At 41.8% G+C, this 23239-nt stretch overlaps 1 protein-coding gene across 2 annotated transcripts in view; it reads right to left on the bottom strand.

Annotated features, from left to right (window-relative positions):
- SH3GL3 (SH3 domain containing GRB2 like 3, endophilin A3) overlaps window positions 1–23239 on the bottom strand; it is a 127104-nt gene that overhangs the window by 34938 nt on the left and 68927 nt on the right. The window contains exons 2-4 of one of the 2 annotated variants that reach the window (XM_039216448.1): window positions 10678–10746; window positions 4226–4298; window positions 1789–1932 (exon numbers count right to left, since the gene is read on the bottom strand). In XM_039216448.1, coding sequence (XP_039072379.1) covers window positions 1789–1932; window positions 4226–4298; window positions 10678–10746 — 286 coding nt within the window. Of the gene's footprint in view, window positions 1–1788; window positions 1933–4225; window positions 4299–10677; window positions 10747–23239 lie in introns of those variants that run through there. The other variant, XM_039216455.1, reaches the window with a different exon arrangement.

The raw sequence follows: 23239 nt of genomic DNA, 5'->3' as shown, positions 1-23239 counted from the left end.
TTCAGTTCAGCCCCAATTTATTAATTTAAAGAAATCTCAATCAAAAGTTAATGAGTTTTTTGTTTTTTGCAAAGGAAACTTACAATGACTCTAAATTTCATCTGAAATAAAAAGTTGAGTATATCCATGTTTTGTTTACAATAAGATAACAAAGGGAAATTTTAGTTTAAGTATATTAAAACAGACTTTAAAATTACAATTCTTAAAATATGATGCTGGAGCAAAGCAAGGTACAGACCAAGACGACAGAAAAAAAGGACCAGAAACAAACTTGAGATATAAACATTTAGTCTGTAACAAAACGTTTCTCTCCAATCAGAGGAGAAAGATTGAACTTTTCAATGGGGTATTAGGACAACTAGCTATTTACTTGGGAGAAAAAAAAATTAGAACCCTACTACAGTGTATGTGCCTGTTAAAAGCAGGAGCGTGGAAATTTAAAGGTAAGAAAAGGAAACGTGTTTCAAAAGAAAAGGATAAACAAAACATTTACACCATTTGTGGGGGTGGGTGGGGTGGAAACGTTTTTCTAAACAAAGTAACGAAAGCCATAAACCACAAAGACCCAGGAGTCCCACTATATGAAAACCAAAAATCATTCCGTTTTAGTTGCCTCCATCCACAAGGTCAGAAGGTAAATGCCTACCTGGGGCATAACTGCATTAAGATATAAGGCAGACCAAGAGCAAATATCCTAACCATTGAAAGAGCTCCTAAACTGGTAAGGGGGAAAAAATGAACACATTGATGAAAAAATAGGCAAAAGATACAAATATATATTTCATAAAAATGACAAATGGAAAGAAATCTACCTTACACATAATCCAAAAAGTGAAATTAAAGGAGCACTAAGAGATCAATTTTATATGCTGTGTATCAAAGTATCTGTGATTTATATGTAAACGAAAAATAATCCCCATAGTTAGGAACTGTGCTGGCAAACATACTCTCACACACTCCCGGCAAAGGTATCAAACTGGCATAACCCTTCTGGAGGGTCCGCTGGGAATATGCTTCAAAAATCTGAAAAACACAGGCATATTCTCAACCTAACAATTTCAGTACCAGGGATTTCAATTCAGGAACATAATCTTGGACATCCCCAGAGATTATAAAAATGGTGGTTATAAATACTATGTAAACTTTTTTACATAAAGAAAAAATATCTAAATATCCAATAGCCAGGGTAGACTGAATTAAGTCTGCCATGACACATCAGCTATTGTACAGCCTTTACAAACTTTCTGTGTCGTAGAAAGTTAATTATTTTGTGACACCATCATGATTCAGTCGATGGAAATAAACAGGTTTCAAAATGGTATAAAGGTAGAGATACCATAGCTCTCTATTTTAATTTTAATTCTGTAAAGGTGTGTGTGAATTTAGATGAGACTAAACAAAGGGTCTACCACCGGATACGAGATTGTGGGTGATGCTGGCATTTACTTCCTTGTATTTCACTAGCTTATATTACCTAAGCTTTTGGCAATGAACACGTATTATGTGATTAATATAAAAAATAATAATAATAAAGCTTGTTAACATGAAGGCATTATGGGACGCCTGGGTGGCTCAGTCGGTTGAGTGTCCAACTCCTGATTTCAGCTCAGGTCATGATCTCCCGGTTGGTGAGTTTGAGCCCCACATCGGGCTCTCTGCTGTCAGCATAGAGCCTGCTTGGATTTCTCTCTCTGCCCATCTGCCCTCCCTCATTCTCTACCCTTCCCCCTCCTTCCCTCCATCCTTACACACACACACAGCACTCCCTGGTGATCTGTGAACACTCACCAAAGGTGGACCCTTCCCCGAGCTCCTTCCCGTACTTCAGCATACAGTCGCCCAGCAAGCCTTCGGTCTGTGGGTACCCGGTGGTTTTCACCTGTCCTCGGATCTTCGACACAGTGTTCAGCATCCCTAGCTTAGCTCTGTATGCTTAAAAACATTGTCATTTGTAATTCCTTAAAATGACAAGGTGGAGAGACAGGTACATCGCATTTAACAACTGACGGCAAAATTGAGGTCACCCTGGTAGACAAAATGTGGGCTGCCTGGAGCATTCGAAAGGGATCTATGTGACCTATTTCATCTCTTATATGATTTTCTAGATTCTTTTTCTTCTCAGGGCAGGGCAGGTCCTCCGTCCCTAGGGAAAGGACAGGCGGCCACTGCTTCTGAACTTCTTTTCTCCAACTCAGGCCACCAAGGTTTACTGATCCGGGCTCTGTGTGACACACAATGCCAGCTCCTCTGGATCCAAAGACACCCAGGACAGCAGGTGCCCTAAGGGAGCCCAGAACTAGTTGCCAGGGGCAGGATACACGAGATGCACTGTGCAAATAGTGTGCTGTGACTGTGACAATTAGCTGAATAAAGACAGCAAGACGTCCCTACAAAGTGCAGAAATCATGTCAGTCATACGGAAGATGGGATGTTTATGGTACAGAACCAACAGATAAAGAGGAGGCTGGTCTGACCTTCACTGAAATTAAAATGGGATGAATCAGGGGGCGCCTGGGGGGCTGAGTCAGTAAGCATCCGACCTCGGCTCAGGTCTTGATCTCACAGTTCGTGAGTTCAAGCCCCACATCGGGGAAGCATGAGCCTGCTTCGGCTGAGCCCTGCTTCTCTCGCTCTTCCTCTCCCTGCCCCTCGCTCACTTGTGCTCGCCTCCCCCCCCACAAAAAAAAATAAAAAACAAAGCCAGGACGAATCAGGAGAGCTCTATGGGAAAATAGGACTATGAACTGAATACCAAGCTAAGAATTTGGGCTTTTATTCCAGGGGCTAGAGAGTGAAGCACATCCCAGCTTGCGCTGTTTGGGATAACTCCAGGAAGAGAAGAGGTACACTTTTGTTCTCTTTTACTATAATAAGCACATGTTTGTTGTTAATGCATTCTAGCCCAGTCAGTGCCTCCCAAACTCTGAAGTGCATACAGATCACCCACGGATCCTGTGAAAACGCGAAGTCTGATTCAGTCCGTTTGGGATGGGCCCAAGATTCCGCGTTTCCACAGCCTCTGGGGTTGGGTGGGCTCTGCGGGTCCGTGGACCACACTTCGAGCGGCGAGGCTCCGGACACGCCCGGGGCCAGCCGTTCCGCATCCTGCCCGCCTCCGCTGGTCCCTGTGCACAGAGGCTGTGCTCTGCTTCAAGGCCCGCTCGGGCTCCCAGCTCTTCCTTCCCACGGTCAGGAGAAGGCGCAGGGGGCCTGCGAGGTGGCCGGCACGTGACTGACACCCACCACCCTGGAAACAGTGTGGCCTTGCCGACTCCTGCCCCCTTCCAATGTCGGCTCTTTGAGGGCGGGCTCTGGGTCCAGGGATCCAGCAGAGCCCCTGTGCGAAGTCAGTACTCGCTAAATACGTGCTGATGGACTTATCAGGAAAAGGAACTTACGTAGCTCATCTCAATCACTGAGGCCAGGGAAGAGATGCACGGTTATGGCTCTTAAAATTATAATCCTCTATACAGTTCTAAAGAATTCTATACCCGCCAGCCTCTCTGGATGTGATTTTGATAAAAATTATGTTTCTAAACTTTTCCTGTCTAGGTTTTCAGATGGTTGGGTCGGTGGGGGATTCCTATAGCCCGAAGGAGTCACAGTAACTCCAGGCAAGTAATACATTCCTAAAAAGGAAAGGCAGTTTCGGAAATTTGCAGAATTCGAGGCTTGGGTGCCCTGCCCCCTGTTGGTTTCTGTAATTTACAACCCAGGAAAAACCCATCAAGGGATCCTGCTTCACGACCACGGAATTAAGAACCTTCTGTCAAGAAGCTGATGTAACACAGGACCTTTCCGTGCCTCGTTTCTTTAGCATCTGAGCTACAAAGTGAAAGCGATTTCACTCTTAGAGCAGGATGGCAGAATTTTTTTCTAAAAGGGGAGATGCCTGAGTAAGAAAACATATATAACACGTTTAGCGGGTTTCTGAAGCATCTCCTAAAATATGTCTTTATTTAGCAGTGGCTTGCTGCTAAGACCAAGCTTCCATGCAAATGATGTCACCACAGATCATGGGATTATCCGCTCTGTTTCTCATCAGCTAGGACTCCCTGAAACTACCTTCGGTCACTGGAGGCTTGACTCTGAAAAACTGAAATTCATAATTTGGACACAGATGACAATGTTCCTAAGTCACATCAGCCATATGCCAAGTAAACATGGGTTGTTGGTCTATGACAGTGGAGACAATAGAATATGTCAAGACATTTTCTAACTTTACCTGGATTTGGTTGAAGATATTCTGTGGCTTTCGATAGAATTTCTGCAACAGCTTTATTGGTAACATCTATTTTCTTTAAAAAAAAAAAAAAAGACACACACACACAAACATAAAAATGTTGGTAAATGACAATGAATTCACAGAAAAACAGAGAAGTAATATGCATTAATTTAATACTTATTTTTTTTTAATATTTTTTTATTTATTTCTAGGAGAGAGAGAGAGAGACAGCGTGAGCAGGGGAGGGTCAGAGAGAGAGGGAGACACAGAATCTGAAACAGGCTCCAGGCTCTGAGCTGGCAGTCAGCACAGAGCCCGACGCAGGGCTCGAACCCACGAACCGCGAGATCATGACCTAAGCGAAAGTCGGACGCTTAACCGACTAAGCCACCCAGGCGCCCCTAATTTAATACTTATAACACTATTAATAGATTTTCATTCAAGTGAACTTCAACGTTTTGGGGGAGAACGATATTTTCTCATTCTTATTTCGGGACAGCTCTCCCTCCCCATGACGTTGGAGAACATTCATCTCAGTTTCTTTTTCACATAAAATGAGTCGTCATGTATTATTTACAAAACTCAGACAAGTTCGTTTGCTCCACCAGATGACTGGACATGCCTGAAGGTGTCTGCAGCTGGCACCAGCACGTCTCAGCCAAACCTTCCTTATCTGCTGGGTGAACTTGAGTGTCTGTGCATATAAGGACTCCCTAACAAGGATTCGCAGTAGAAATGACCACGGTACATCAACGACGAAAGAACCATCCCCACTAGCATTACCACTAGCAATAAACACCCACGTGTTCTGTGGGCAGAAGATGTGAATAGCCAAGGTTTTCCATGCTGAGACTGAATCCTTCCTTCCACAAAACCATTTCTGGACACTGGCTACAGATTAGCCAGACACCGAATGTGAGAATATAAGATAAAGTTAAATAGGCACATTTCAATAGCTTCATTGCATACCCTCAACCGCCTGAAAGAAAATATAAAGGAAAAGGAGATCCCATTCATAAGAGCAATGTAAAAATACACAATAATAAGGAAATAAATATAAGGAGAAATGTACAACCTCTTTCTGAAAAGCCATGTTCCTACATGGGAAAGTTTAATTGTGCAAAGACGTAAGTCCTCCCCCATATTAACACGTAAAATTGATTCAAATCTTATGTTAATTTTCATTTTTTCTTTTTTTGTGGTTACAATTTGGCAAACTAATATTAAACTTGGGTTCATGCCTCATGCTATATACTGGCTTAAACACAGACCTAAAAATTTATAAAGGAGCTAAATTACACAGGAAAATATTTTTAAATACGGGGGTGGGAAGAATCTTCTAAGCATGATACAAAACCCAAAATTCTTTTCTTTAATTTTCTCTAATGTTTTTTATTTATTTCTGTAAGAGAGAAAGGCAGCATGAGCAGGGGAGGATCAGAGAGAGAGGGAGACACAGAATCTGAAGCAGGTTCCAGAATCTGAGCTGTCAGCACAGAGCCCGATGCAAGACTTGAACTCATGAGCCATGAGATCATGACCTGAGCTGAAGTCGGACGCTTAACCAACTGAGCCCCCCAGGCGCCCCCCAAAACTCTGACCCTATAAAATTAAAGACTGAACAGTGAATAGATGTAATAACATCAAGTTCGACGAAAATGGTAAAACGAAAGAGAAAGGAAACTGTCGAAAGGACCCGTGCTTGGCATCCGTTATACTCAAAACTCCCATTTAAGAAAGAAAAGAAAGAAACAAACAAATAAAACCACCCAGTAGGAAAGAGGGAAAAGGACATAAAATGGCAAGAAAACAAATGGAAAAATACAAGTTCAAACAGCTGACAAAATATTCGAAAAGATTATAAATCAAAAAGGAGATACTTCCCACTCACCAGATTGACAAAAAAAGGTTTTTTCAATTAACCCAATATTAGGTGTCAACCAGGTGTGGAGGAATGGGCACTTTCACACACTGGGAGTGCAAAACAGATCAAGGGACAAGAACCTATTCGTGGGCATACTGGTGTGCCTGTAATCAGACCTCCGGGGACCCAGTGTCTGGAAACACACCAGCCAATTACAATGACATGAAAGGATGTCAGGCCATTTTATGTCATATTAAAAACTGAAACCAGGGTGCCTGAGTGGCTCAGTCAATTGAGCGTCCAACTTTGGCTCAAGCCATAATCTCACGGTTTGTGGGTTCGAGCCCCACGTCTGGTTCTGTGCAGACGGCTCAGCGCCTGGAGCTGCTTCAGTGTGTCTCTGCCTCTGTCTGCCCCTCCCCCATTTATACTGTGTCTCTCTCTGTCTCTGAAAAATGAATAAATGTTAAAGAAAAAGTTTTTTACACCTGAAACCAACTTGAATTATAAGCAATAAGAGAGTGCCTGGATAAACTGTGAGACATTCAAATAAAGAAATTCTGTTTAATCACAAGACCAAAAAAAGGAAAAAGAAAAAAAAAAGCTCCGTATGTACTGGGAGGCCCACAGCACATTGTCAAGGAAAGAAAGCAAGTTGTAGGGTGATTTATAAGAAATTCATTTTTGTAATTCAAAAATCTATGATCTGGTCAGGGTCAGAAGCTTCCAACCAAGCGAACTCAGCCAGCCTGAAAGTGAATTTGTTCCCGTTAGCTGAGCACCTACATTTGGGGCCCCAGGAAGGTTTAAAACGACAGCACGTAAATGATGAAGCAATGGGGGCGCCTGGGTGGCTCAGTCGGTTGGGTGTCCGACTTCGGCTCAGGTCATAATCTTATGGTTCGTGGGTTCGAGCCCCGCGTCGGGCTCTGTGCTGACAGCTCAGAGCCTGGAGCCTGCTTAGGATTCTGTGTTGCCCTCTCTCTCTGACCCTCCCCTGCTCATGCTGTCTCTATCTCTCTGTCAGAAATAAATAAAAAACATTAAAAATTTTTAAAAATGATGAAGCAATGAATCACACTTGTATTACTGATGTGCATGGTGCCCGCTGTGTGCATGAGACACGTGTGCATACGTGCACCTGGCCTTGTAGCGAGTTCTGTTAAGCTTTGAACTTTCTTCAGTATGTTCAATTGTTTATGAAGATTTTTGAAATGTTCAAGAGAATATGATCACCTAAATGTTTGTTTTATTAGCATCTCAAAAAATTTAAGTGCTTAGCATCTCAAGAAATTTAAGTGCTTTGCAAAACGCTTTTCTAAATTCGATGTGACATTGGAGCGAATTCCATGCATTGCATTTGTGATTCTAATTTGAAATGTCTAAGAGAATTTGCTTAATTATGTAACGAGATAAATGTTTAAGGATTTAATCTGTTAAGCCTATGACTTAATGGAAACTAAAACGAAGAATAACTGAAAACGATTTCTATGTTGAAATTACTAAATTTATAAATAAGATTCGTAGGTTCAGCTTATGCTTAAGAAAAACTAGGTTTTAGATTTATAACTTTCAGAAATTCGATATTAATTAAGTGTTCCTTTCCATATTTCTAACACTCTTTGGACATGAAAAGCAACCAGGAAGCCAAGCAGCCATTTCTGAAGGGTGATGATGAGATCGGGGGCAGGGGTACCTTCTACCTTAGATCCTTCTCTCTTTGGGGGCAAAAAAAAAAAAAAAAAAGCCAAGGAACAAACGGCCGAAAACTAACAGCCTGACGTGACTGTCCTGGAACAGCTTCCGGGACAGCCCAGCAATCAAAACTGCGAATGAGCCCTTTACAAAATAAAGAGGATGCCCACTAACCACCTTGGCAAATACAGGCAAGCAAGGTGAACGCTGGGGGAAAACATCCATGTGGTTTAAAAATAAATAAGTTAATAAAACAAAACCTCCCTCCCAGAATAACTGAGAATGTCAGGGGTGGGGACCGTTCAAGCTGACGAAAACGCCACACACCGGCTTCCGCAAGCCACCAGGACAAACAGGTGTGAGTACGCAGGTACAAACTGTTTTTGTGAAGTCTACCTGCTGTGAATGCATCTTTGTTGGTTGATTAAATCTGGAATTTCCTTCAAATGTTGGTGACCCAAAGCCAGTGCCACCTCAGTCTCAGCTAGAGAGCTCCTAGCAATGCTACTTCATTTTTAAATTTTTTAAAAAAGAATCCATACCTGTCATTATCTCCTCTCTACTCCTTATGTAATATATTTGTGCTCTCTTGTTCACACTTGGAAGAAGTAGCTTTTTGAAAAAAAAAATACTGCCTGGTTTTATTTACAGATTCTACCTTTTTGTTGTTATTGTTTCCTATTATTATTTATCTCTATGGATTCCTTCCTTCCAGCTAGAGTGATTTAATTTGCTATTATTTTCCTAGCCTCCTGGCTTATATGCTTTATTCATTTAACATTTATTTTCTATTAAATGTATGAAAGATGTAGTCATATACCACAGGTTCTAACATAACAGAATTTGGTCTCTCATGACTAAATGAACTTTGATTTTACTTGTCATTTCCATTTCAGCTAGGAATAATTTTCACATGTTTTTAAATTTCCAAACACTCCTCACTGGGAAAGTATACCTTCCTTGTAATCCTTATGTGCTATGATTTCATACTGAGAATTTTTTTTAGTTTTTTTCTGGAGCCTAATATATAACTGACTATTTAATTGCTCTAAAGGGACTTACAAAGATTCTCATTTTGAAGAATGCAGAGATCTGCATCTATTTATAAACAAAGTTATTAATCATATTTTATACTAATCATCTATGAGCCAATCTACTATTGTCTACTTATTGTTATTTTATGAGAGGTATGTGAAATTTTTTACTCTGGACTCTGTCAATTTTCCGTGTATTTCTGACAACTTTTACCTTACGTACTTAGATGCCATGTTATATGGTGCATAATGATTCATAACCGTTACAATTTCCCAACAGACTGCATGATTGCATCTTTTTAATAATTTTTTACAACTTTTCCCGCTTAGTGTTTTCTGCATCAAATTTTACTTTGACATTATTATTGGCCTTCTACTTCTGTGTGGTTAGGATTTGTCATGGAATATCTCCATTCCTTTGGCATTTCTGTGTCATATTTTAGGTGGATCTGAAAGCATCTAATTCATCTCTTCCAAAAAGTCCTTAAAACTTTTGGTCACATATTAGATATTTCCAGGCTTTTCACTGCTGTAAGAAAATACATAGATTTTATTTTTATACTTCTTCTGTCATTCATTGGGGTTTTAAGAGGGAAAGGAAGTAAACAAGAGTGATCTCAATCCATCAACTGAAATTGCTAAAATGTGGTTATAAGTTTAACATTTAAATTGAATCATTTTGTTAGTAATAAAGTTACATATAATATCTTTATATGCCAAGGGATTTTTAAAAGTCATTTCAGGTATGTCAACGATGCTAAACTATTTCTGTTTTTCAATTTTCAGAAATTAAGTTTTCTCAAAAGCAAAACAAAATATGTTTTGCCCTCTCAAGGTGCTAACATTTCTAGAAACTTGACAGTGCTCACCCAGAAAGTAAGGAGCTCCCTGGGAGACAGTCTGGCCAGGACCAGGCATGCTGAAAATAGGAACCTCCCAAGTCACAACCTCCCCTGCACCTGCTGACAGCTCTATAACCTGCAACATCCTATATCCCTGATGTTACACTTGAAGGTAGAGTCTCTGCCCTCTCTCATCTGGAAAGTCTAATTATTTTTTAATAGTTTATTGTCAAGTTGGTTTCCATACAATACCCAGTGCTCATCCCCACAAGTGCCCTCCTCCATGCCCATCACCCTGGGGAGTCTAATTATTACAAGGCTACGTTTAAAGGGCCCAAGACAAAGGGGAGGGAAAGAGAGGAAGCTGGGAACTATTAGTGGTCCCAGTTTTACCTCCACCTGACCTATTCCACACAGCTGACCTGGAAACAGGTTAAGGGGCACAGATTCTATAGTCTTCCTTTGGCACATGTTACAATCATTTCTGTAACAACCTCATCATATTTCCTAAGTGCCTTCATATCCATTAATTTTTGGCATAATTATCCCAACATCCATGTGAGGCAAGCAGAGCACACGTATCCACCTTGTGTCACTGGTCAGAAAAGAGGAAAAAGCTCATCCAAGTTCACACTGCTGGTTCTCAGAACCCAGATCAATGTTATTTGCTACACAGCTACTGCAACACGTGGGAGCAGAGTCAGAGTCTTCCACATGGTGTTATCAGCCTTTATGTATTTGAATGGTCTCATTCCAGAAATACATTTTGATTTTCCAGAATAGATACTCACAATTAGTTTGGTTTTTCCTTGCAATGATGGTTTGCCAAAATTGACCGTCTTTTGAGCATTCTGACTTTTGTCCACTAGAGGGCACCAACTAGCCATATCCCACCTCCACGTCAGTAGGCCTTTATATCCCTGGTTGCCACTCTAATATCCTTTATGATATCAGAACATCTCATATCACAGTGAAAACCAAATATGTAATACAAGTGACATTAACATGCTCTCTTACCCTCTCCATGTCAAGAAATTCGTCATCGAGTTTCGTTCCTTCAACGCCACTTATTTTTTCACTAAACAGCTGCAGAAATAAACACAAGTAATTGCATTGTACGATAATTTGTTACCATAATTTGACTCAAATTATTACAAACAAAACCAAAGCAGCTCACATTCAGCTCAATGCATTTTTTTTACCAAGTCCTTTTAAGAAAATTGTTGGAAACAGTAACCCTATCAAAAGACATGGGAAGATACACAATTTTCACCTGCTCGATATTAATTATGCACCTACTGTATGTAAAGCACGTGGTAGGTGCTCTAGTAGAAACACAGATAAATAAGATCCTTATCATCCAGGAATCCAGAGCGCAGCAGAAGAGTTAATACACACACGCTCAATTATAATACAAGAGAGGAAAAATATGAACAAAACAGTGCTGGATACAAATTACTGTCAACACACCAAGTAACAGACATTTCAGTGATTCACAGAAATGATTCCGAGAGCCTACAGTGGGAGGGAGGAGGAGAGACATCCAGGACCGGTTTCTTACAAGGCTTGGCATCTGGGCTGCCCATTTAAGGATGAGGGACATTTCCACAGGCAACACTGAAGGAGCCTTGCTTACAGCCTGAGGCCGCCTGGAAAAACACCCAGAGACAGCAGCGTGTAGGATGGGGTGCCGCCATCTTGTCACTCTGATATTTAGACTCAATAATCCTTGGCTGTGGGAGCCTGTCCTGTGCACCGCAGGACATTTAACATCATCCCTGGCCTCCACCGACCAAATGCCAGTACTGCACAGGCACCCACGCAGTGACAGCCACGAAATGTATCTGGATGGTTAAGAATCACTGTGGAGGGCAAATGTGTTCAAGGAACAGCAAGAAATCTGCTTTAACTATAATGAACAGTGATCAAGGGAGAATGGGGAAAAATAAAAGCGGAAAGGGAAAGAGGCCAGATCACACAAATTCCGAAATGCCAAGCTAAGAGGTATGGCTGGGATGTCCCTAAAGACCCTTTATCAAACACAGTGTAGAGAAACTTCCAGCAAAGCAAGTCTGGCTCCAGAGCGGCTTGCATTAGGGAACAAGGAAGAGGACTGGAAGTAGAAAATAAGTCAAATCATGTTCTTTAGAAAATCACATCAACATAATTTGTTTATACGTTTAAAATACTTAACATGAATGTAAAAATCAGTGGGAAGCGGGGTGGTTAGCATCAACTGATTGTAAAAAAAAAAAACTGCAGGTTCTTTTAAATGTAAGTGTGACTTTCTGCTGCTATGTCCACAACTATCGTGAACACAGAACTACAATTTAATAGGAGGAATCCAGGGGCAGACCATATATAACTTAAATTTGAGGCACAAGAGGGAATTACTTGGGAGAGAGTAGATGGAGGAGATGACAAAAGTGGTCATGATTCTTTATCTTCCATTGCTGTGTCTCTGTAGTTCCCCCGGCCAGAGCAGGAGTCTGTCTACCCCCGCGTGATTCTGGGCTGCTCTTGACACTTGTTTCGACCACAGACAGAAGCCCAGGCCTTAGCAGAGCTTGAAACCCTGCTGCCCCCAAGTGAAATCCCGCCTGGGCTGATTTGCTGGGTGGTGAGAGACAAGTAGCCCAAACACCCCGCGTCAGGACACCCAGTCATTTCCCAGGATCAGGGCCCCTGGTTGACCCGCACGGGGCTGCCGGCACATAGGAAAGCCCAGCCGAGACCAGCCTAATCCACTCATCCACAGAAACATGAGTCAAATAAATGGTGGTTGTTCGACACTAAACATTGGAATGCTTTGTTACTCAACAGAAGCTAGTTGATACACTAGCAACAGTTCTGGTTTGTCAGGCTCCAAAGAGAAGTCAGAGAGGACTGTGCTGATGCCTCAATACAAGGTATAACCGGGGCACCTGGGTGGCTCAGGCAGTTGAGCATCCGACTTCGGCTTGGGTCATGATCTCGTAGTTTGTGGGTTCATGCCCCATGTCGGGTCTGTGCTTGACAGCCCAGAGCCTGAAGCCTGCTTCCAATTCTGTGTCTCCATCTCTCTCTCTGCCCCTCCCCCACTTACTCTCTGTCTCTGTCTTTCAAAAATAAACATTCCCCCCCCCAAAAAAAAAATACAAGGTATAACCTTCAACAGGAACAACTGGGAATCCCATTGCTATACACCGAGGTCTTTACATGGAAGTATCCATCAGTTAGATCCCCCAAAAATCTTTTTGTTCAGTAGTGAAATCATTTTTTAAATGTTTATTTATTTTTTGAAAGAGAGACAGAGACAGATTGAATATGAGCAGGGGAGGGGAAAAGAGGGAGACACAGAACCTCCGAGCTGTCAGCACAGAGCCCGACACTGGGCTCAAACTCACAAACTGTGAGATCACGACCTGAGCCAAAGTCGGACGCTCAACCGACTAAGCCACCCACACGCCCCAGTAGTGAAATAATTTAAAATACTGGTTCTTAATTTTGGAGGTGATATTCTGAGAAGCTAATGAAAGTTACGCAACTGCACCCCAGGAAAAACACTCATTTTGCCGGGTGGTAAATTGCAGAACTGGCCACAGTGCCCTGCAGCCCCTCCCACTGAGACATGCAGGCTATTTTTCTCCCCAGGGACTGGCCTTGATCGATAGAACAGAATGCAAACAACACTGTGAGAACACGAGTTCAGGTCTCATAGTTTATAGCTATAAAGGATCTGTGTAGACACCTCAGCCTCTGAGGTCCACTGTGACCATCCCCACATGAATAAGCCTGAGCCACCACGTTGGAGAATGAAAGCCCACTCAGGGAAGAGAGGAGCCTTCCAGTGAGTCATCTCAGAACACCAGGCCCCCAGCTCACGGGGCAGCTCACTACTGACAGATGAATCAGCACGTGAGACATCGAGGCCAGCAGCCTAGTGGGCCCGGCCCAGTGTACAAACCCACAAAACTGTGAATCAGTGGTTTCGATTATAAGTCATTATGTTTTAAAGTGGTTGTTATATAGCAAAGAAATTGATTCGGTTGCCTATGATTTCCAAGGGCTACTGTAACCCTGTGCAGAAGCCCATGTCTAGATCCGTGTTTTATTTTTTATTTTTTTTTTAAAAAATTTAATGTTTTATTTATTTTTGAGAGAGAGAGACAGCATGAACAGGGGAGGGCCAGAGAGAGGGAGACACAGAATCTGAAGCAGCTCCAGACTCTGAGGTCAGCACAGAGCCCAATGCGGGGCTTGAATCCACGAACTGTGAGATCATGACCTAAGCCTAAGTCGGCCACTCAACCGGCTGAGCCACCCAGGCACCCCTAGGTCCCTGTTTTAAAATACCCATTTGGAAGTGGCACCTAGATGGTTCAGTCAGTTATAGTTATCTACCCAAGAGCAGAGCTTCAAAAAAATTAATAATAATGCAGAAACTGAAAGAATACACTGAAATCCACAATCATAGCAAGAGATTTCAACACAACTCTACCAGAAAATGGACAGATCAGAGGCGCCTGGTGGCTCAGTAGGTTGAGTGTCTGATTTTGGCTCAGGTCATCATCTCTAGGTTCAGGGGTTTGAGCCCCGCATCGAACTCTGTGCTGACAACTCAGAGCCTGAAGCCTATCTGGGATTCTGTGTCTCCCTCTCTCTGCCCCTCCCCTGCTTACGCTCTATCTCTGTCCCTCAAAAAATAAACATTTAAAAAAATTTTTAATTAAGAAAAATGATTCACTAAGTCACAAAATCAATCAACACCATATAGAACATTTTTTGAAATTTTACTATCATGTAATTAAATTTGAAATCGACAATGAAAATGAGTATGTAGACAAAATTTTAGAATCTGGCCCTAAACAATGAATTTGAAAGGAAACCCAGGGGTGCCTCGGTGGCTCAGCCTATTAAGCATCTGACTCTTGATCTCAGCTCAGGTGTTTATCTCTGGGTTGCAAATTCAAGCCCTGAATTGGGCAGTGTGTGGGTGTAGAGCCTACCTTAAAAAGGGCGGGGGGGGGGGCACCTGGGGAGTTCAGTCTGTTCAGTCTGTTGGGCAACTGACTCTGGCTCAGGTCATGATCTCATGGTTTCCGAGTCTGAGCCCCACACGGGGCTCTGTGCTGACAGCACAGAGCCTGGAGCCGCTTTGGATTCTCTGTCTCCCTCTCTCTCAGCCCTTCCCCTGCTCATGCTCTTCTCTCTCAAAAATAAATAAACATTAAAAAACAAAGAAAGCACTAAAAGAAATTAACAAAAACTTTTTAACTTAAGCAACGAAAATCGTATCCATCAAAACCTGTATGGGATGCAGCAAACATAGGATTTAGAAATCCGTGCATTACTTTAAATTCATTAAAACGAAAAACCACTTCAACGTAACATTGCAAACTGACACAATGCCATTCCATCTAATTCAACAAATATCTGAAAGTCCACCGACTACATCCACCTGGTAGAGAGACAAAGGCCACTCTACAGGCCGGACGCTCCTGGGCCGCTGAGGAAAGGAGGCCGATGGCCAGAACACAATGACACAAGTACTCTCCCTCAACACGGTTGTGGAGTTTGCTATAACAACTCAGACGGAGGAAGCAAATTATATGGATGAGAAGGCGCCAAGAACGCTCCAGAACAGAGCCTCGAAGGATATACGGGGTGCACCACCAGAGACCAGAGGCAGAGAGGAGAGCATAAGCTCAGTCGTGTTATTTAAAACGACACAAGAGCACTGAGGACAGAGCGCGGCCATCAGCAAGGGTAACTGATATGGAAGACTGGCCCCAAGTGAACATGAACACACGAGCACAGGCAGCGGCGGCTCCCAAGCAGGTGAGTGGTACGGTCAGGTCTGCCCTCCATCCAGGAAGATCACCCCAGGGGCCCGCAGGAGCAGGGCACCAGAGAGCCACCAGAGGGTGGACGGGGGGGTCCCTTAGGGGATTACAAGGGATGGCCCGCATGAAGAGGTGGACAAGGCAGACTACAGAGAGGAGGGTCAGAAGCGTACCCTGAAATTCTCCCAACCACCTTCTTCGACTTGTAACACCAACTGCCCTTGCCTGTCCAGCTTCCCCGTCACAAACGTCACGTCAGACCCGGGCTCACCGGCCAGAAGCTGCAAATTTAAAATACAACTGTGTGGCCAAGTCAGCATGGCTCATGTAGTCTCACCCGGGAGGAAAAGATCATTCTGGAAACAAGGCCTGTCTCTCAGTGCCTCAGTGCGACAGTCAAAGACCGAACCGTCCCTGGCCCTCTAGCCTCCAGTTTCGTCAATAATTGGGAAACAAGAAGCATTTTCAAAGATTACAGACAACTCAACACTGATGTAAAAGAAGTTTATTTGGGAAACACAACGGTTTTGCATTTGGCTTTTCAGCAAGAGGTGCTGGGGCTTTAGTGGTAAATGTTAACCCGGCCTCGGCCGCCTTGATGTGCAAATATCTGTTCTCAAGAAACCTTGGCTTCTCCATCTTCTTCCCTTTAACGAAGCAAGAAATTAAACAGCAAGAAAGCCAGAACCTAGGAGAAAATGTAGAAAAGCAAAATTTATACCTCAGGATAAATTAGAAAGGGCTCCAGGACAGTATTCTCTAATACTACCGTCGCACAGGGCAAAGGAAGGGCTCCTTGGCCACGTAAGTTTGGAAACGCCAGGATACACAGAATTGGCAGTTTTCTTCACCAAAACATTTTTCAGAGACTTTAAAACGGAAATGGCATTGTGGATTTCCATTGGTGGGGGGCGGGCATATGAGATGTAGCATTCCCCACCCTCACTTGGTCGTGGGCGATGATGTCTCTTACAAGGGAAAATCTCAGAAGAGATTTCTGAGAAATCTACTTTGAGAAGCCCTGCACCACAAATGTCACCCTCTCCACTAGCTCCCTTTGTTTGTTTTTTCTTTCAAACAATTAGCGGCCCTGGTCTGCTTTTATCCACTTGGAAAAGATGGCAATACTCAAATTACAAACTGTTATTTGTAAGTTTGTTATGTTAATATCAGGGGAAGATGAGCAAAGGGTATTATGCGAGCTCGCTGTACAGTTTTGTGACTTTTCTGGGTCGAAAACTGTTTCAAAATTAAAGGTTTTCTTTTAAATCTCTGAAGGTTTCACAAAGCAACCAAGGCAGGCAGGATCTGAGGAGCCGAAATCATGAAGAAAAATGCACTGGGAAGAGCCATATATTTACAGCTGCTCTTTCCCTTTGGAAAGATTTCTGCCTTACGACACAGGATATAAAATCTGTGCAGAAAGCACCAGCCCAGAACTTGCGCAAGTCTCCCTAGGCAGGGGAGATGAAAACTGGATGCACCGTAACCAAGGAAACCAGACATTAAGAGGCCAAAATTCCAGGACCATAAAGAAGTGAACACAACAGTTTACATGCAACTTCCTTTCGAGGCTTCTAACAATTCCTAAGCTGCACATATGTGAGGCAAGAGGCGAAGATACCAGTGCAAAGAGGCTGCTAGAAGGCTCAACATCTCAGCAGAGATTTCTGCAGAATCACAGTGATCAAGAGACAAAACTGGAGTTCAGGGCTGCCGTTCCGCCTGTTATTTGTCAGAATAAAACTAAATCCTCCCTGGTGGAGGACATCATCTAGAACTGATGCAAGTCTTCACACAAAGTATCTGCCATGAAAATAATAATTTTATTTTAATTTTTTTTTTAATTTCTAGGAGAGAGAGAGAGAGACAGCATGAGTAGGGGAGGGTCAGAGAAAGAGGGAGTCACAGACTGAGCTGGCAGTCAGCACAGAGCCCGACGCAGGGCTCGAACCCACAAACCGCGAGATCATGACCTAAGCAAAAGTTGGACGCTTAACCGACTGAGCCACCCAGGCACCCCGAAAATAATAATTTTAAAGACCCATCAGGTATACAAGGTGACTGAACCAAGAAAAAAAAAAGGAAAAAGAAACTAAATTTTATTTATTTTTTTAATGTAAGCTCTATGCCCAACATGGGGCTTGAGTCCACACCCCAAGGTCAAGAACAGCATGCTCTACCAACTGAGCCAGCCAGATGTCCCTTAAACTAAATTTTAAAAAAGATACTCTAACAGGTAGGGCTGCCTGGGTGGCTCAGTCAGTTAAGTGTCTGACTTGGGCTCAGGTCATGATCTCAAGGTTCATGAGTTCAAGCCGCACATCGGGCTTTCTTCTGTCAGTGTGGAGCCTGCTTGGGATATTCTCTCTCCCTCTCTCTCTCTGCACCTCCCCAGCTCTCTTTCTCTCTCTAAAATGAACATGCAAAAAATGAAAAAGTAAATAAAAAGATAATCTAATAGATAATCCCAAACTGACATAAAAAATTCTCAAGGTAATTATGATTATATATGTTCCCAAAAAATAAATGACAATGTAAAATACCACTGGAAAACAAAATGAAGAAACAGAACAAATGAAAACTGTAGATGAAAAATTCCATAACTGACATTCAGAGTTCCACAGCAGGCTTTAATAACAATTAGATGCTAAAAAAGAGAGGAATACGTGCCCTGGAAGATAAATCACTGGAAAGTATCTAAATTGAAACATAAAGGGAAAGAGGATCAAAAATACCAAAAAAAGATACTATAATAAACATATAAGACACAGTGGAAATACTCAACATATGTTAGAGTTCCAGAATGAGAGGACAGAGTAATTAAGAAGAAGCAATACCTGAAGAGAAGGTGGCCAAGAATTGCTCACTATATACTGTCAAAAGACATCAAGCTACAAATTAAAGCTCTTCTCTGACTCTTAGGCAGGATAAATATGAAGAAACACATGCCTAGAACAAGGCTTTTACTGAAGAGCAAAACAGGAAAACTTAAAACAATAAAGAAAAATTGCACCAAAAAAGCAAGAAACTGTGCTCACGTGGCACGGCTACGAAACAATGAAATCACCTTTTAAGTGTTGACAGAAATCATCTGCCAACTCAAAATGCCATTCTTGGTGAATATACCCTTCATAAATGAAGGCAATATTTTAAAAATATTCAGACAAAAGAGGACACCTGGGGAGCTCAGGTGGTTGAGCATCTGACTTCATCTCAGATCCTGATCTCATGGTTTGTGGGTTCGAGCCCCACGTCGGGCTCTGTGCTGACAGTTCGGAGCCTGGAGCTGCTTCAGATTCTGTGTCTCCCTCTCTCTCTGCCCCTCCCCTGCTCACACTCTGTGTCTCTCTCAGAAAATAAACATTTAAAAAAACCTTAACAAAATAATAAGGAATAAAAATATTCAGACAAAAGAAGTGAGAGAATTTCTCATTGGTAGACACACTAAAAGAAGCACTAAAGGGAGTTTTCCAAATAAAAGAAAAATATCTCTGATAGAAACAAGGAAATATGGCAAGAAATGAAGAGAACCAGAAAGGGAAATCTATATGAATACTGAAAACTTAAAACAGTATCTTTTGAGGTTTTAAACATATCTAAAATTTTAAATCATGAAAACAATGGCACAAAAGCCACCACTACAGAGGTTGAGATAAAATGTTATGGGGTGTTTTACTGCTTGGAAGTTTTAAGGTACTAATTTAAGAAAAACTCCACCACATAAAAAAATGCATATTGTAATCTCTAGGGTTGCTTTTAAAGTAACCATAAATATGTAACAAGCAACATACTAGAGAAGATAAATGGAATAATAAAAATGATTAATTCAAAAAAGAAAGTTTAAAAAAAAGGAGAATTGAAGAAACAAGAATAAACAGGACAAATAAAAAATAGCAGATTTAATGCAAAAATGTCAGTAATTATGTGTATATGGACTAAATATAATATACATTTATTATATATTTTGAATAGTTCAACTAAAAAATAAAAAGCATGAACCAAGATTATAAATACTATACTATTTTCTGCCTATAAAGACGCACATTAAATACAATGACACGATAGGAAAATAAACAATGTATCAAACATGAACATCTACAACAAAACAACTGAAAAACTATTACTTATATATAAAATATACTTTTAGAGGAAAAAACGTTATTACTAGAATAAAGACATTAAAAAATGATAAAAGGTAGGGGCACCTGACGGCTCAGTCAGTTAAGCGTCCAACTTGGGCTCAGGTCATGACCTCACAGTTTGTCATGTTCATGAGTTCGAGCCCCACACTGGGCTCTGTGCTGACAACTCAGAGCCTGGAGCCTGCTTGGGCGTCTGTGTCTCCCTCTCTCTCTGCCTCTCCCCCACTTGTGCTCTGTCTCTTTCTCTCAAAAATAAATAATAAACATTAAAAAAGGTTTTTTTAATGATAAAAGGTCAATTCAAAATTGAGAAATAAGAATCCTAATTCTGTACACATTTAATAAAATAGCCTCAAAATTTACAAAGGAAAACCTTACAAGACTAAAACTACAAATAAATGATTCCAAATATTTTAATTTTCTCATACATCTCTCAATAACCAATAAAACAGACAAAAAAATCCATCTGTAGACTGACTCGACTTGAACAATCTAACTGACATATGGAGAGTGCTACAGAAAACAGGACAGAATGAAGGTGGTTTTCTTTTTTTTAAGTTTATTTATTTTGAGGGGGGAGAGGGGTTGACACAAGGCTCAAACCCACAACCCGTGAGACCATGACCTGAACTGAAATCAAGAGTCGGACGCCCAACAGACTGAGCCACCCAGATGCCCAAAAACGATGGCTTTCAAGTAGCCATGGTGCATTTACTAAAACAGATCATACGCTGAGATATGAAGCACATCTGCAACAATTTCAAAGACTAAAGTCATTCGGAGTATGTTCTCTGACCACAGGGAAATTAATATAGAAATCAATACCTGAAAAATTTCCCAAATTATTTCAAAATTAAACATGTCAAAATGAACTGAATCAAATATGAAATCACCTTGAAGATTAGAAAATATATCTAAGTGAGTAACACCAAATACAAAGGTGTACTTAAGTCTGTGGGATGTAGCTAAAGCTGTTTCTCTATTTTTTTTCCTTCAATGTTTATTTTTGAGAGAGCATATGTGCACGTGCATAAGAGGGGGAGGGGCAGAGAGAGAATCTCAAGCAGGCTCCACACCATCAGCACAAAGCCCAACTCAGGGCTCAAACTCACAAACCGTGAGATCATGACCTGAGCCGAAATCAAGAGCAGGACACTTAACCGACAGAGTCACCCAGGTGCCCCTCTAGAGCTGTTTCTTAAGAGGGGATTTTATAGCTCTAAAGCACCAGTTCTGTAACTCTTTCATTTCAGGATCCCATCATATGCTTAAAAATAATTTAGGACCCCTACCTTACACCATATATTAAAACCAATTCCTCGTTATCTTAAAATAAATGCAAAATGTAAGACTTGAAAGATTCTGTAAGGTAACATCACCTTAGGACAGGAGAGAGCTCGACTGATTCCCAAACGCCAACTATAAAGACAGCCTGATATAATAGACTCCATTAAAAATAAGACTGAAAGAGTGAAAAATCAAATCCTTGAGTAGAAAAAGATATTTTCCACATATTTACCTGACAAAGAATCACATGCAGATATTAAAAAGGATCTCTACGGGTCACTAAGAGGAAGGCAGCACACTCGCACGTTGTAACATGGCCAAGAGCCTTGCAAAAGCAACTTCACAAAGGGGGGGGTATCCAAATAGGCAATGGGCCTATGAAAATATTTTCATCTCATTATCATCCATGGAAATGCAAATTAAACCACAAGATGACACCTCATCGCTACCAGAGTGGCTAAAATTATTTTAAAACAACATTAACACAAGTTTTTTCAAGGGTTAATGGAGCAACCGGAACATTCCTACACTGTTGGTGGGAGTCTACACTGGTATCGCGACTTGGGGAAACGGCTTAGCAGAGTCCACTAGAACGGAATGTATAAAAGCCATACTCTATGTCTCAGTAATTCCATTCCTAGCTCAGGACCCAGAAGAAACATGTTATAAGCAACCAAACTTCAGATACAAGTACCATTACTCATAATAACCCCAAACCACCTAAATGTTGATGGCAGAGTGGACAGACCACAGCCGTTTCTAGAATGCAATACTGTATTGCAATTAAAAAGGAGAAAATACTCCTGCCGCATGCAGCAGACACGCAGGTAGATTTCAGATGTAACACTGAAGACACTCGTGCCATACGATTCTGATTACAGAAAGTTGAAAAATAAAAGGGAACGTCCTATATTATTCGACTCATATAAAATTTAAAACCAGGAAAAGCTAACCCAGGGTGATAAAAGTGTACTTACCTTTAAGCTATGATAAAAGAGAGCTCCCTGGGGCGCTAGTAATACTCTGTATTTAGAACTGGGAATGCGAATGTGCTCACTGTGTTACAACAGATCAAGTGTCACCCACAGGACCTGTCACTTCCTTGCACGTATTTTTATTTCATTAAAAAATGTTGGGGTGCCTGGGTGGCTCAGTCGGTTGGGCGTCTGACTTCAGCTCAGGTCATGATCTCACGGCTTGTGGGTTCGAGCCCCATGTCCAGCTCTGTGCTGACAGCTCAGAGCCTGGAGCTGCTTCTGATTCTGTGTCTCCCTCTCTCTCTGCCCTTCCCTCGCTTATTCTCTCTCTCTCTCTCTCTCACACACACACACACTAAAAATTTTTTTAAAAAATGTTGAAGCACCCCCTCCCATGAACCCTGCATTCAGTGTTGTCAGTACATGCACACGTCATACTCAACATGACTTATCTGTCTCTAAGGAAGCGTAACAAACAAGACTGGCCTGTTTCTTGCTCCTCCATCTGAACAGTAGAAATAACATTTGGGTCTGACTATCCACATCAGAAAGCCTCTGCTCAGTCGGATCATGACTAAACCACACAAAATCTAATAATTTGACACTTAAAAGAACAAAAAGTCCCAGGGGCTATGATATGGTGACTGTGTCCTCTGTACCCTAAATGCTACTTCAAGGGTAATTATTATAGCAGCAGAATAAAGAAATTCATTAATCTCGCCAAGGAGAAGGAAGAAGATAAATACATCCAGGAAGTATCAGACATGGATGGAATCAAGATCGTGGACTGAATACATACGTCTCCCACTACACTGTACCAAAAACCTTTTAAAAAAGACTTGTAAATATACATACATAGAGAGTGAGAGGCATATGACACACACTTAACAGGGCTGAGAAACAAAAAAGGTGCCAGCAGCAGGTCATAAATGGTGAGAAATGCCTAGAAGACAGAGAGCAGATGGGACGAGAGAGCTGAGGAAGCAGCAGACCTATACCTCCATGACAGAAAACTGCACCCGAGCCCAAAGCCCAGGCAGTGGTCTCCCCTTCTCTGCAGGGGTGCGTGCCAAGACTCCCAGTGGATGCCTGAAACAACAGACAGTACCAAACCCTGTATTTGTTTCCTTTTTTCCTGTACATACCTACCAGCGATGAAATGTACTTCTTAAACTGGGCCCAGTAAGAAATTAACCATAACTAATAATAAGCCCGAACAGGTATACCATGCTGCAATGAAAGTTACGCGAATGTGGTTTCTCGTTCCGTCTCAAAATATCTGCCTATTCTGTACCCACCCTTCTTGTGAGGACATGAGATGACAGAATGCCTAGATGACAAGATG

This window comes from Hyaena hyaena, unplaced genomic scaffold (assembly GCF_003009895.1).
Source record: "Hyaena hyaena isolate Hyena2069 unplaced genomic scaffold, ASM300989v1 scaffold_13, whole genome shotgun sequence".
Classification (NCBI taxonomy): Eukaryota; Metazoa; Chordata; class Mammalia; order Carnivora; family Hyaenidae; genus Hyaena; species Hyaena hyaena.
This window is presented reverse-complemented; position numbering and strand designations above follow the sequence as displayed.